At 50.5% G+C, this 14,926-nt stretch overlaps 1 protein-coding gene across 1 annotated transcript in view; it reads right to left on the bottom strand.

Moving 5' to 3' along the window:
* Positions 1 to 14,926, bottom strand: part of LOC112257148 (protogenin-like) — a gene marked incomplete at its 5' end in the record, with an annotated part of 32,333 nt that overhangs the window by 17,133 nt on the left and 274 nt on the right. Inside the window, 7 exons of the mRNA XM_042312914.1 lie at positions 295 to 459; positions 1,991 to 2,238; positions 3,738 to 3,895; positions 12,404 to 12,426; positions 12,593 to 12,708; positions 12,995 to 13,175; positions 14,824 to 14,926. The exon at positions 14,824 to 14,926 is cut by the window's right edge and continues 34 nt beyond it. Coding sequence (XP_042168848.1) covers positions 295 to 459; positions 1,991 to 2,238; positions 3,738 to 3,895; positions 12,404 to 12,426; positions 12,593 to 12,708; positions 12,995 to 13,175; positions 14,824 to 14,926 — 994 coding nt within the window. The remainder of the gene's footprint in view (positions 1 to 294; positions 460 to 1,990; positions 2,239 to 3,737; positions 3,896 to 12,403; positions 12,427 to 12,592; positions 12,709 to 12,994; positions 13,176 to 14,823) is intronic.

The following is a 14,926-nucleotide window of genomic DNA, read 5'->3' as shown; positions in this document are numbered from 1 at the left end:
GTAGATCAATGATTCTGCACAGTCCGAATGCAATGTAGTTAAACTTAAAACACGCACAATCATTCACACTGTCAAATCAAGTGATGAAGTGAGTTACAGAAAGGAGCAGTTGATAATCTCTTATCGGCTCAATTCCATTCCATTCTATTCATTGGCATGACAAAAGTCTACTTGACAACAGTCTACTTGACAACAGTCTGCTTGACAACAGTCTGCTTGACAACAGTCTGCTTGACAACAGTCTGCTTGACAACAGTCTGCTTGACAACAGTCTGCTTGTATGTCCTTACTCACCGTCCTCCAGAGTGTGTTGACAGACTTGGTCAGACATACGGCTAGCTCCCATCGGCATATAGGCCACCATGTAGAAAGAGTAGTTCCAGGCTGGCTCCAGGTCATCTATAATGTAGCTGGTCGTGTCGTTGCCAATCACCACCTGGTATTCCTCATTGTTTAGTCCTGGAATGGATAGGGGAGAAAATTAAAAAGTTTTAATGTAACGTGTCACAAGAAAGATGCCTCAAATGTAAAGATCCCTTGAAAGGGAGATAAGGGGACTCAACTGTTGAAATTAATGACAAATAGATGAATAAAATAGATATAAAAGACCAGAGATGAATATCTTCAAACCCTGTGGTATGTAAACAAGTTGGTTTTACTGTTTGGGTATACTAGTCTTTCTGCTAACAGTCTTCTTGCCCCTCAGATTTTCTGTCAACATTGAACTAATGCAGAGCAGAGCAGAGTCACGTTCCCTGTGACATGTCTTTCCTACCCACAGTCCTCAAACAGTCCTAACCTGTGACGTCTTTCCTGCCCACTCCTCCTCCATCAGCCCGTCTCTACCCCTCCTCCATCAGCCCGTCTCTACCCCTCCTCCATCACCCCGTCTCTACACCTCCTCCATCACTGCCCCTCCTCCATCACCCCGTCTTTACTCCTCCATCACCCCGTCTTTACTCCTCCTCCTCCATCACCCAGTCTTTACTCCTCCTCCTCCATCACCCAGTCTTTACTCCTCCTCCTCCATCACCCCGTCTTTACTCCTCCATCACCCCTTCTTTACTCCTCCTCCTCCATCACCCCGTCTTTACTCCTCCTCCTCCATCACCCCGTCTTTACTCCTCCTCCTCCATCACCCCGTCTCTACTCCTCCTCCTCCATCACCCCGTCTCTACTCCTCCTCCTCCATCACCCCGTCTCTACTCCTCCTCCTCCATCACCCCGTCTCTACTCCTCCTCCATCACCCCGTCTCTACTCCTCCTCCATCACCCCGTCTCTACTCCTCCTCCATCACCCCGTCTCTACTCCTCCTCCATCACCCCGTCTCTACTCCTCCTCCATCACCCCGTCTCTACTCCTCCTCCATCACCCCGTCTCTACTCCTCCTCCATCACCCCGTCTCTACTCCTCCTCCATCACCCCGTCTCTACTCCTCCTCCATCACCCCGTCTCTACTCCTCCTCCATCACCCCGTCTCTACTCCTCCTCCATCACCCGGTCTTTACTCCTCCTCCATCACCCGGTCTTTACTCCTCCTCCATCACCCGGTCTTTACTCCTCCTCCATCACCCTGTCTTTACTCCTCCTCCATCACCCTGTCTTTACTCCTCCTCCATCACCCTGTCTTTACTCCTCCTCCATCACCCTGTCTTTACTCCTCCTCCATCACCCTGTCTTTACTCCTCCTCCATCACCCTGTCTTTACTCCTCCTCCATCACCCTGTCTTTACTCCTCCTCCATCACCCTGTCTTTACTCCTCCTCCATCACCCTGTCTTTACTCCTCCTCCATCACCCTGTCTTTACTCCTCCTCCATCACCCTGTCTTTACTCCTCCTCCATCACCCTGTCTTTACTCCTCCTCAATCACCCTGTCTTTACTCCTCCTCAATCACCCTGTCTTTACTCCTCCTCCATCACCCTGTCTTTACTCCTCCTCCATCACCCTGTCTTTACTCCTCCTCCATCACCCTGTCTTTACTCCTACCTTCAGCCTTCATGTAGTGTACAGAATAAGCGATGACTTTGTCAGCGTTGTAGATGGGTCTCTCCCAGGCCAGTAGGATGGCTGAGGAGGAGATGGTTTCAGCGTGGATGTTCCTGGGAGCGCTGGGCCGGTCCTCAGACATCACCACGATGAGGCGTGCCAGGGACAGAGCGCTGCCCTGTTCGTTCTCCGCCACACACTGGTAGATGGCATCATCCTCCGTTGTGATCTGAGTGATCACCAGTTTACTGTGGAGGGAAACAGAGTCATGAACTTCGGTATCGTCTTTATTAATGGTATGGTCTACCTACACCCGTTGTGTTCAGGTCTACCTACACCCGTTGTGTTCAGGTCTACCTACACCCGTTGTGTTCAGGTCTACCTACACCCGTTGTGTTCAGGTCTACCTACACCCGTTGTGTTCAGGTCTACCTACACCCGTTGTGTTCAGGTCTACCTACACCCGTTGTGTTCAGGTCTACCTACACCCGTTGTGTTCAGGTCTACCTACACCCGTTGTGTTCAGGTCTACCTACACCCGTTGTGTTCAGGTCTACCTACACCCGTTGTGTTCAGGTCTACCTACACCCGTTGTGTTCAGGTCTACCTACACCCGTTGTGTTCAGGTCTACCACACCCGTTGTGTTCAGGTCTACCTACACCCGTTGTGTTCAGGTCTACCACACCCGTTGTATTCAGGTCTACCACACCCGTTGTATTCAGGTCTACTACACCTGTTGTATTCAGGTCTACTACACCTGTTGTATTCAGGTCTACTACACCTGTTGTATTCAGGTCTACTACACCTGTTGTATTCAGGTCTACTACACCTGTTGTATTCAGGTCTACTACACCTGTTGTATTCAGGTCTACTACACCTGTTGTATTCAGGTCTACTACACCTGTTGTATTCAGGTCTACTACACCTGTTGTATTCAGGTCTACTACACCTGTTGTATTCAGGTCTACTACACCTGTTGTATTCAGGTCTACTACACCTGTTGTATTCAGGTCTACTACACCTGTTGTATTCAGGTCTACTACACCTGTTGTATTCAGGTCTACTACACCTGTTGTATTCAGGTCTACTACACCTGTTGTATTCAGGTCTACTACACCTGTTGTATTCAGGTCTACTACACCTGTTGTATTCAGGTCTACTACACCTGTTGTATTCAGGTCTACTACACCTGTTGTATTCAGGTCTACCACACCCGTTGTATTCAGGTCTACCACACCCGTTGTATTCAGGTCTACCACACCCGTTGTATTCAGGTCTACCACACCCGTTGTATTCAGGTCTACTACACCTGTTGTATTCAGCATTTGATAAATAGCATTCGATTTGATGAGAACAGCTTCACTATTATTACAACAAACCATTGTTGGAGATCATTTGACTGACACGTTGACATTTTTAATTAAAAGTTATGTCAATCGTGTTATTGTGAAGTCAAAGACACATTCTCATATTGAGTGGACAATAAAAAAAAAAAAAAATTTAAAAAGGGTTTGTTTTAATTCTAAATTTTAATTTTTGTTGCAGGTGCGTGGAAATAATGTGATGATATCGTCAAAGAAAGAAAGAAACCCTCCGATGAACGTTATCTGGCCGACACGTTCAATAAACAAAGTGATATGAGCAGGAGAGCAGCGGTCGGGGTTTCTCTTTTCTTTGAACATCCCATTTTAAAATGTGAAGTGTAAATTTGATCTTCAGTACGGAGTTGTTCAGGTGTAACAGTACCTGTTGTACATCTTGATCCTGCCGTTCAGGTGCACCTCCTCTCCGTTCTTCAGCCAGGTGATGCGTGGCGGGGGCACCCCTGAGCCTGGCACACGAGCGGGCAGTGCCAGCCCTGGGACGGGTCTGGCTCTCAGGTCTCTCCACCAGTGATGGGGGCTCTAGAGGCAGAACCGAGTGGTGGATGAGGTGTGTATCTCACTTTTACTATTTCATTTTAACTGTGCTATACACATCCAATCTATTTGTGCCGTATTATTGATAGGAAAATGCTAAGGATGGCACGAATATTATTACATTTGTACTTTTTATTAGTGGATAGAGACAGGAAGCATTAAGAAGTGGAAACAGTAGGACCGGGGTTTGAACCCACACAGACATACATACACCAAAGGCTGTGAGGTGTTTCTCAAAATGCCTACTACACTGCTCCGAGTACTGGGAGGGTCAGAAGTGCGAGTCTAAAACAAAGTATGCGAAACGTGGAGCATGGAGGGCACTTCTCGAATGCGTACTCCGTTTGTAGATATTTTCAAAGATGCATCGATGCTTCAAAGGAAAGTACGCAAAGAAATATGACAGTAGGGGAGTGCTGCTCAGTGTGAGGTAATACAGTAGGGGAGTGAGGTAATACAGTAGGGGAGGTGCAGTGTGAGGTAATACAGTACGGGAGTGCTGCTCAGTGTGAGGTAATACAGTAGGGGAGGTGCAGTGTGAGGTAATACAGTAGGGGAGGTGCAGTGTGAGGTAATACAGTACGGGGAGGTGCAGTGTGAGGTAATACAGTAAAAAAAATTAAGAACGTTTTCTTGCAATCAAAATAATAAGGTAGGGGGAGTGCCGCTCAGCGTGAGGTAATACAGTAGGGGAGTGCTGCTCAGTGTGAGGTAATACAGTAGGGGAGTGCTGCTCAGCGTGAGGTAATACAGTAGCGTGAGGTAATACAGTAGGTGGAGTGCCGCTCAGCGTGAGGTAATACAGTAGGGGAGTGCCGCTCAGCGTGAGGTAATACAGTAGGTGGAGTGCTGCTCAGCGTGAGGTAATACAGTAGGGGAGTGCTGCTCAGCGTGAGGTAATACAGTAGGTGGAGTGCTGCTCAGTGTGAGGTAATACAATACAGTACGGGGAGTGCTGCTCAGCGTGAGGTAATACAGTACGGGGAGTGCTGCTCAGCGTGAGGTAATACAGTACGGGGAGTGCTGCTCAGTGTGAGGTAATACAGTAGGGGAGTGCTGCTCAGTGTGAGGTAATACAGTAGGGGAGTGCTGCTCAGCGTGAGGTAATACAGTACGGGAGTGCTGCTCAGTGTGAGGTAATACAGTACGGGAGTGCTGCTCAGTGTGAGGTAATACAGTACGGGAGTGCTGCTCAGCGTGAGGTAATACAGTAGGGGAGTGCTGCTCAGTGTGAGGTAATACAGTAGGGGAGGTGCAGTGTGAGGTAATACAGTACGGGAGGTGCAGTGTGAGGTAATACAGTAAAAAAATTAAGAACGTTTTCTTGCAATCAAAATAATAAGGTAGGGGGAGTGCCGCTCAGCGTGAGGTAATACAGTAGGGGAGTGCTGCTCAGTGTGAGGTAATACAGTAGGGGAGTGCTGCTCAGCGTGAGGTAATACAGTAGCGTGAGGTAATACAGTAGGTGGAGTGCCGCTCAGCGTGAGGTAATACAGTAGGGGAGTGCCGCTCAGCGTGAGGTAATACAGTAGGTGGAGTGCTGCTCAGCGTGAGGTAATACAGTAGGGGGAGTGCTGCTCAGCGTGAGGTAATACAGTAGGTGGAGTGCTGCTCAGTGTGAGGTAATACAATACAGTACGGGAGTGCTGCTCAGCGTGAGGTAATACAGTACGGGAGTGCTGCTCAGCGTGAGGTAATACAGTACGGGAGTGCTGCTCAGTGTGAGGTAATACAGTAGGGGAGTGCTGCTCAGTGTGAGGTAATACAGTAGGGGAGTGCTGCTCAGCGTGAGGTAATACAGTACGGGGAGTGCTGCTCAGTGTGAGGTAATACAGTACGGGGAGTGCTGCTCAGTGTGAGTAATACAGTACGGGAGTGCTGCTCAGCGTGAGTAATACAGTAGGGGAGTGCTGCTCAGCGTGAGGTAATACAGTACGGGAGTGCTGCTCAGCGTGAGGTAATACAGTAGGGGAGTGCTGCTCAGCGTGAGGTAATACAGTAGGGGAGTGCTGCTCAGCGTGAGGTAATACAGTAGGGGAGTGCTGCTCAGTGTGAGGTAATACAGTAGGGGAGTGCTGCTCAGCGTGAGGTAATACAGTACGGGAGTGCTGCTCAGCGTGAGGTAATACAGTAGGGGAGTGCTGCTCAGCGTGAGGTAATACAGTAGGGGAGTGCTGCTCAGCGTGAGGTAATACAGTACGGGAGTGCTGCTCAGCGTGAGGTAATACAGTAGGGGAGTGCTGCTCAGCGTGAGGTAATACAGTAGGTGGAGTGCTGCTCAGCGTGAGGTAATACAGTAGGGGAGTGCTGCTCAGTGTGAGGTAATACAGCTGCTGCTCAGCGTGAGGTAATACAGTACGGGAGTGCTGCTCAGCGTGAGGTAATACAGTAGGTGGAGTGCTGCTCAGTGTGAGGTAATACAGTAGGGGAGTGCTGCTCAGTGTGAGGTAATACAGTAGGGGAGTGCTGCTCAGTGTGAGGTAATACAGTAGGGGAGTGCTGCTCAGCGTGAGGTAATACAGTAGGGGAGGTGCAGCGTGAGGTAATACAGTAGGTGGAGTGCCGCTCAGTGTGAGGTAATACAGTACGGGAGTGCTGCTCAGTGTGAGGTAATACAGTAGGGGAGTGCTGCTCAGTGTGAGGTAATACAGTAGGGGAGTGCTGCTCAGCGTGAGGTAATACAGTAGGGGAGGTGCAGCGTGAGGTAATACAGTAGGGGAGGTGCAGCGTGAGGTAATACAGTACGGGAGTGCTGCTCAGTGTGAGGTAATACAGTACGGGAGTGCTGCTCAGTGTGAGGTAATACAGTAGGGGAGTGCTGCTCAGTGTGAGGTAATACAGTACGGGGAGTGCTGCTCAGTGTGAGGTAATACAGTAGGGGGAGTGCTGCTCAGCGTGAGGTAATACAGTAGGGGAGTGCTGCTCAGCGTGAGGTAATACAGTAGGGGAGGTGCAGCGTGAGGTGATACAGTAGGGGAGTGCTGCTCAGCGTGAGGTAATACAGTAGGGGAGTGCTGCTCAGTGTGAGGTAATACAGTACGGGAGTGCTGCTCAGTGTGAGGTAATACAGTAGGGGGAGTGCTGCTCAGTGTGAGGTAATACAGTAGGTGGAGTGCTGCTCAGTGTGAGGTAATACAGTAGGTGGAGTGCTGCTCAGCGTGAGGTAATACAGTACGGGAGTGCTGCTCAGTGTGAGGTAATACAGTAGGGGAGTGCTGCTCAGCGTGAGGTGATACAGTAGGGGAGTGCTGCTCAGCGTGAGGTAATACAGTAGGGGAGTGCTGCTCAGTGTGAGGTAATACAGTACGGGAGTGCTGCTCAGTGTGAGGTAATACAGTAGGGGAGTGCTGCTCAGTGTGAGGTAATACAGTAGGTGGAGTGCTGCTCAGTGTGAGGTAATACAGTAGGGGAGTGCTGCTCAGTGTGAGGTAATACAGTAGGGGAGTGCTGCTCAGCGTGAGGTAATACAGTAGGGGAGTGCTGCTCAGCGTGAGGTAATACAGTACGGGAGTGCTGCTCAGTGTGAGGTAATACAGTAGGGGGAGTGCTGCTCAGCGTGAGGTAATACAGTACGGGAGTGCTGCTCAGCGTGAGGTAATACAGTAGGGGAGTGCTGCTGCTCAGCGTGAGGTAATACAGTAGGGGGAGTGCTGCTCAGCGTGAGGTAATACAGTACGGGAGTGCTGCTCAGCGTGAGGTAATACAGTAGGGGAGTGCTGCTCAGCGTGAGGTAATACAGTAGGTGGAGTGCTGCTCAGCGTGAGGTAATACAGTAGGGGGAGTGCTGCTCAGTGTGAGGTAATACAGTACGGGGAGTGCTGCTCAGCGTGAGGTAATACAGTACGGGAGTGCTGCTCAGCGTGAGGTAATACAGTAGGTGGAGTGCTGCTCAGTGTGAGGTAATACAGTAGGGGGAGTGCTGCTCAGTGTGAGGTAATACAGTAGGGGAGTGCTGCTCAGTGTGAGGTAATACAGTAGGGGAGTGCTGCTCAGCGTGAGGTAATACAGTAGGGGAGGTGCAGCGTGAGGTAATACAGTAGGTGGAGTGCCGCTCAGTGTGAGGTAATACAGTACGGGGAGTGCTGCTCAGTGTGAGGTAATACAGTAGGGGAGTGCTGCTCAGTGTGAGGTAATACAGTAGGGGAGTGCTGCTCAGCGTGAGGTAATACAGTAGGGGAGGTGCAGCGTGAGGTAATACAGTAGGGGAGGTGCAGCGTGAGGTAATACAGTACGGGGAGTGCTGCTCAGTGTGAGTAATACAGTACGGGGAGTGCTGCTCAGTGTGAGGTAATACAGTAGGGGAGTGCTGCTCAGTGTGAGGTAATACAGTACGGGGAGTGCTGCTCAGTGTGAGGTAATACAGTAGGGGAGTGCTGCTCAGCGTGAGGTAATACAGTAGGGGAGTGCTGCTCAGCGTGAGGTAATACAGTAGGGGAGGTGCAGCGTGAGGTGATACAGTAGGGGAGTGCTGCTCAGCGTGAGGTAATACAGTACGGGAGTGCTGCTCAGTGTGAGGTAATACAGTACGGGGAGTGCTGCTCAGTGTGAGTAATACAGTAGGGGAGTGCTGCTCAGTGTGAGGTAATACAGTAGGTGGAGTGCTGCTCAGTGTGAGGTAATACAGTAGGTGGAGTGCTGCTCAGCGTGAGGTAATACAGTACGGGAGTGCTGCTCAGTGTGAGGTAATACAGTAGGGGAGTGCTGCTCAGCGTGAGGTGATACAGTAGGGGAGTGCTGCTCAGCGTGAGGTAATACAGTAGGGGAGTGCTGCTCAGTGTGAGGTAATACAGTACGGGAGTGCTGCTCAGTGTGAGGTAATACAGTAGGGGAGTGCTGCTCAGTGTGAGGTAATACAGTAGGTGGAGTGCTGCTCAGTGTGAGGTAATACAGTAGGGGAGTGCTGCTCAGTGTGAGGTAATACAGTAGGGGAGTGCTGCTCAGCGTGAGGTAATACAGTAGGGGAGTGCTGCTCAGTGTGAGGTAATACAGTAGCGTGAGGTAATACAGTAGGTGGAGTGCCGCTCAGCGTGAGGTAATACAGTACGGGGAGTGCTGCTCAGTGTGAGGTAATACAGTAGCGTGAGGTAATACAGTAGGTGGAGTGCCGCTCAGCGTGAGGTAATACAGTACGGGGAGTGCTGCTCAGTGTGAGGTAATACAGTAGCGTGAGGTAATACAGTAGGGGAGTGCTGCTCAGTGTGAGGTAATACAGTACGGGAGTGCTGCTCAGCGTGAGGTAATACAGTAGGGGGAGTGCTGCTCAGTGTGAGGTAATACAGTAGGGGGAGTGCCGCTCAGCGTGAGGTAATACAGTACGGGAGTGCTGCTCAGTGTGAGGTAATACAGTAGGGGAGTGCTGCTCAGTGTGAGGTAATACAGTAGGGGAGTGCTGCTCAGCGTGAGGTAATACAGTAGGGGAGTGCTGCTCAGCGTGAGGTAATACAGTAGGGGGAGTGCCGCTCAGCGTGAGGTAATACAGTAGGGGAGTGCTGCTCAGCGTGAGGTAATACAGTAGGTGGAGTGCCGCTCAGCGTGAGGTAATACAGTACGGGAGTGCCGCTCAGCGTGAGGTAATACAGTAGGTGGAGTGCTGCTCAGCGTGAGGTAATACAGTACGGGAGTGCCGCTCAGCGTGAGGTAATACAGTACGGGAGTGCCGCTCAGCGTGAGGTAATACAGTAGGTGGAGTGCCGCTCAGCGTGAGGTAATACAGTACGGGAGTGCCGCTCAGCGTGAGGTAATACAGTAGGGGAGTGCCGCTCAGCGTGAGGTAATACAGTACGGGGAGTGCCGCTCAGCGTGAGGTAATACAGTAGGGGAGTGCCGCTCAGCGTGAGGTAATACAGTACGGGAGTGCCGCTCAGCGTGAGGTAATACAGTACGGGGAGTGCCGCTCAGCGTGAGGTAATACAGTAGGTGGAGTGCTGCTCAGCGTGAGGTAATACAGTACGGGAGTGCTGCTCAGCGTGAGGTAATACAGTACGGGGAGTGCTGCTCAGCGTGAGGTAATACAGTACGGGAGTGCCACTCAGCGTGAGGTAATACAGTAGGTGGAGTGCTGCTCAGCGTGAGGTAATACAGTACGGGGAGTGCTGCTCAGTGTGAGGTAATACAGTAGGGGAGTGCTGCTCAGCGTGAGGTAATACAGTAGGTGGAGTGCCGCTCAGCGTGAGGTAATACAGTAGCGTGAGGTAATACAGTAGGGGAGTGCCGCTCAGCGTGAGGTAATACAGTAGGGGAGTGCCGCTCAGCGTGAGGTAATACAGTAGGGGGAGTGCCGCTCAGCGTGAGGTAATACAGTAGGTGGAGTGCCGCTCAGCGTGAGGTAATACAGTAGCGTGAGGTAATACAGTAGGGGGAGTGCCGCTCAGCGTGAGGTAATACAGTAGGGGAGTGCCGCTCAGCGTGAGGTAATACAGTACGGGAGTGCCGCTCAGCGTGAGGTAATACAGTACGGGAGTGCTGCTCAGCGTGAGGTAATACAGTACGGGAGTGCTGCTCAGTGTGAGGTAATACAGTAGGTGGAGTGCCGCTCAGCGTGAGGTAATACAGTAGGGGAGTGCCGCTTAGCGTGAGGTAATACAGTACGGGGAGTGCTGCTCAGTGTGAGGTAATACAGTAGCGTGAGGTAATACAGTAGGGGAGTGCCGCTCAGCGTGAGGTAATACAGTACGGGAGTGCTGCTCAGTGTGAGGTAATACAGTACGGGAGTGCTGCTCAGCGTGAGGTAATACAGTACGGGAGTGCTGCTCAGTGTGAGGTAATACAGTAGGTGGAGTGCCGCTCAGCGTGAGGTAATACAGCACGGGAGTGCTGCTCAGTGTGAGGTAATACAGTAGGTGGAGTGCTGCTCAGCGTGAGGTAATACAGTAGGTGGAGTGCTGCTCAGCGTGAGGTAATACAGTAGGTGGAGTGCTGCTCAGTGTGAGGTAATACAGTACGGGAGTGCTGCTCAGTGTGAGGTAATACAGTAGGTGGAGTGCCGCTCAGCGTGAGGTAATACAGTAGGGGAGTGCCGCTCAGCGTGAGGTAATACAGTAGGTGGAGTGCCGCTCAGCGTGAGGTAATACAGTAGCGTGAGGTAATACAGTAGGGGAGTGCCGCTCAGCGTGAGGTAATACAGTACGGGAGTGCCGCTCAGCGTGAGGTAATACAGTAGGTGGAGTGCCGCTCAGCGTGAGGTAATACAGTAGGGGAGTGCCGCTCAGCGTGAGGTAATACAGTACGGGGAGTGCCGCTCAGCGTGAGGTAATACAGTACGGGGAGTGCTGCTCAGTGTGAGGTAATACAGTAGGTGGAGTGCCGCTCAGCGTGAGGTAATACAGTAGCGTGAGGTAATACAGTAGGGAGTGCCGCTCAGCGTGAGGTAATACAGTAGGGGGAGTGCCGCTCAGCGTGAGGTAATACAGTAGGTGGAGTGCCGCTCAGCGTGAGGTAATACAGTAGGGGAGTGCCGCTCAGCGTGAGGTAATACAGTAGGGGAGTGCTGCTCAGTGTGAGGTAATACAGTAGGGGAGGTGCAGCGTGAGGTAATACAGTAGGGGAGGTGCAGCGTGAGGTAATACAGTAGGGGAGGTGCAGTGTGAGGTAATACAGTAGGGGAGGTGCAGTGTGAGGTAATACAGTAGGGGAGGTGCAGCGTGAGGTAATACAGTAGGGGAGTGCCGCTCAGCGTGAGGTAATACAGTAGGTGGAGTGCCGCTCAGCGTGAGGTAATACAGTAGGGGGAGTGCCGCTCAGCGTGAGGTAATACAGTAGGGGAGTGCTGCTCAGTGTGAGGTAATACAGTAGGGGAGGTGCAGCGTGAGGTAATACAGTAGGGGAGGTGCAGCGTGAGGTAATACAGTAGGGGAGGTGCAGTGTGAGGTAATACAGTAGGGAGGTGCAGCGTGAGGTAATACAGTAGGGAGGTGCAGCGTGAGGTAATACAGTAGGGGAGTGCTGCTCAGCGTGAGGTGATACAGTAGGGTGAGGTGCAGCGTGAGGTAATACAGTAGGGGAGGTGCAGCGTGAGGTAATACAGTAGGGGAGGTGCAGCGTGAGGTAATACAGTAGGGGAGGTGCAGCGTGAGGTAATACAGTAGGGGAGGTGCAGCGTGAGGTAATACAGTAGGGGAGGTGCAGCGTGAGGTAATACAGTAGGGGAGGTGCAGCGTGAGGTAATACAGTAGGGGAGGTGCAGCGTGAGGTAATACAGTAGGGGAGGTGCAGCGTGAGGTAATACAGTAGGGGAGGTGCAGCGTGAGGTAATACAGTAGGGGGAGGTGCAGCGTGAGGTAATACAGTAGGGGAGGTGCAGCGTGAGGTAATACAGTAGGGGAGGTGCAGCGTGAGGTAATACAGTAGGGGGAGTGCCGCTCAGCGTGAGGTAATACAGTAGGGGGAGGTGCAGTGTGAGGTAATACAGTAGGGGAGGAGCAGCGTGAGGTAATACAGTAGGGGAGTGCTGCTCAAATGGAATGTTTCATGTGTTCTCCAAACTCTCGTCCTCACAAGAACGTACTCAAGAGAACATCCTCGGAGAATACACTTGGAGCATGAGAGTGTGGAGCACACTCGGTAGTATGCATATTGAAAAACCACTCAGTGGCTGTAACCACTAGACCGAAACCCAGAGCAATATTCTCCCATTTCAGCTGAAAACATATTGTTGGATCAGTATATAAGGATATAGTAGTTTACCTAGCACGGTGAGGTTGGCAGTAGCGATGGTGTAGTTGCATGTTCTTGGGGTGGTGGCTCTACAGAGGTAGACTCCACTGTGCTGAGGCTTCACATCACTGATCACCAGGTTTCCACTGTCAAACACAAATAAATAAATAAATATATATATATATATTTTTTTTTAAATGCATTAAAACCCAACACACTTTACAGTACAAACAGTCCTTTGAGACCACTGAAGCAAGTGCACACATTTTCCTTCAGGAAATACATTTTTAAAATATATTTTTATAACAATAATAAAATGACATACAACACAAAGGAAGTAAAAACGTCTTTAAACGTGATTTAAAAACCTCAATGGTGGCCGATGTTGCACAGAGCATTATGGGTACAGTGGTGCATCATGCATCCTCTCACCTGCCCAGCACTCTGGCATTGAACACGTCGATGGGTTTACTGTCGGCCCGGCTCCAGGAGATGATGGGTCTGGGGTTGCCCGTAGCAACACACTCCAGGACCACGGTGTAGTGGAGGGAAGCAGTCATGTTTTGGGGGCCCGCTATGATCCGGGGCCTCTGACGCGGTTTAGGGGCAGAACCTTAAAAAAAAAAAAAAAAGTTGTAGTTGTGCAATTATTTTCACAGTAAAAACCAGTACAATTTAAAAGAAGGTTTACTGTATGTGCATGTGAGGTACGTAACATTGCAAAAATCAGAAACTTTCTGTCCAAAAATGATGCAGAAAAATTAATCCATGCTTTTGTCACTTCTAGGTTAGACTACTGCAATGCTCTACTTTCCGGCTACCTGGATAAAGCACTAAATAAACTTCAGTTAGTGCAAAATATGGCTGCTAGAATCCTGACTAGAACCAAAAAATGTGATCATATTACTCCAGTGCTAGCCTCGCTACACTGGCTTCCTGTCAAGGCAAGGGCTGATTTCAAGGTTTTACTGCTAACCTACAAAGCATTACATGGGCTTGCTCCTACCTATCTCTCTGATTTGGTCCTGCCGCACATACCTACACGTACGCTACGGTCACAAGACGCAGGCCTCCTAATTGTCCCTAGAATTTCTAAGCAAACAGCTGGAGGCAGGGCTTTCACCTACAGAGCTCCATTTTTATGGAATGGTCTGCCTACCCATGTGAGAGACGCAAACTCGGTCTCAACCTTTAAGTCTTTACTGAAGACTCAGTGGGTCATATGATTGTGTGTAGTCTGGCCCAGGAGTGTGAAGGTGAACGGAAAGGCTCTGGAGCAACGAACCGCCCTTGCTGTCTCTGCCTGGCCGGTTCCCCTCTTTCCACTGTGATTCTCTGCCTCTAACCCTTTTACAGGGGCTGAGTCACTGGCTTACTAGGGCTCTTTCATACCGTCCCTAGGAGGGGTGCGTCACTTGAGTGGGTTGAGTCACTGATGTGATCTTCCTGTCTGGGTTGGCGCCCCCTCCCTTGGGTTGTGCCGTGGTGGAGATATGTGGGCTATACTCGGCCTTGTCTCAGGATAGTAAGTTGGTGGTTGAAGATATCCCTCTAGTGGTGTGGGGGCTGTGCTTTGGCAAAGTGGGTGGGGTTATATCCTTCCTGTTTGGCCCTGTCCAGGGGTGTCATCGGATGGGGCCACAGTGTCTCCTGACCCCTCCTATCTCAGCCTCCAGTATTTATGCTGCAGTAGTTTATGTGTCGGGGGATAGGGTCAGTTTGTTATATCTGGAGTACTTCTCCTGTCCTATCCGGTGTCCTGTGTGAATTTAAGTATGCTCTCTCTAATTCCCTCTTTCTTTCTCTCTCTCAGAGGACCTGAGCCCTAGGACCATGCCTCAGGACTACCTGACATGATGACTCCTTGCTGTCCCCAGTCTACCTGGCCGTGCTGCTGCTCCAGTTTCAACTGTTCTGCCTGTGATTATTATTATTTGACCATGCTGGTCATTTATGAACATTTGAACATCTTGGCCATGTTCTGTTATAATCTCCACCCGGCACAGCCAGAAGAGGACTGGCCACCCCACATAGCCTGGTTCCTCTCTAGGTTTCTTCCTAGGTTTTGGCCTTTCTAGGGAGTTTTTCCTAGCCACCGTGCTTCTACACCTGCATTGCTTGCTGTTTGGGGTTGTAGGCTGGGTTTCTGTACAGCACTTTGAGATATCAGCTGATGTACGAAGGGCTATTTAAATACATTTGATTTGAAAGATGTGCTTTTAAACAAGTCTACCCATAATCTGAATTGAAAGCACACACACCTTGGTTGATGACGGAGAGCGTTGCCTTTCTACTCTTGACGCGGTTGCCGATGTTGGTGGCCACACAACGGTACTTCCCAGCATCCTCTAGTTGGACGTTTTG

The sequence above is a fragment of the Oncorhynchus tshawytscha genome, unplaced genomic scaffold (genome assembly GCF_018296145.1).
Source record: "Oncorhynchus tshawytscha isolate Ot180627B unplaced genomic scaffold, Otsh_v2.0 Un_contig_1033_pilon_pilon, whole genome shotgun sequence".
Lineage (NCBI taxonomy): Eukaryota > Metazoa > Chordata > Actinopteri > Salmoniformes > Salmonidae > Oncorhynchus > Oncorhynchus tshawytscha.
The sequence above is the reverse complement of the archived record's forward strand: the minus strand, read 5'-3'. Positions and strand labels throughout refer to the sequence as shown.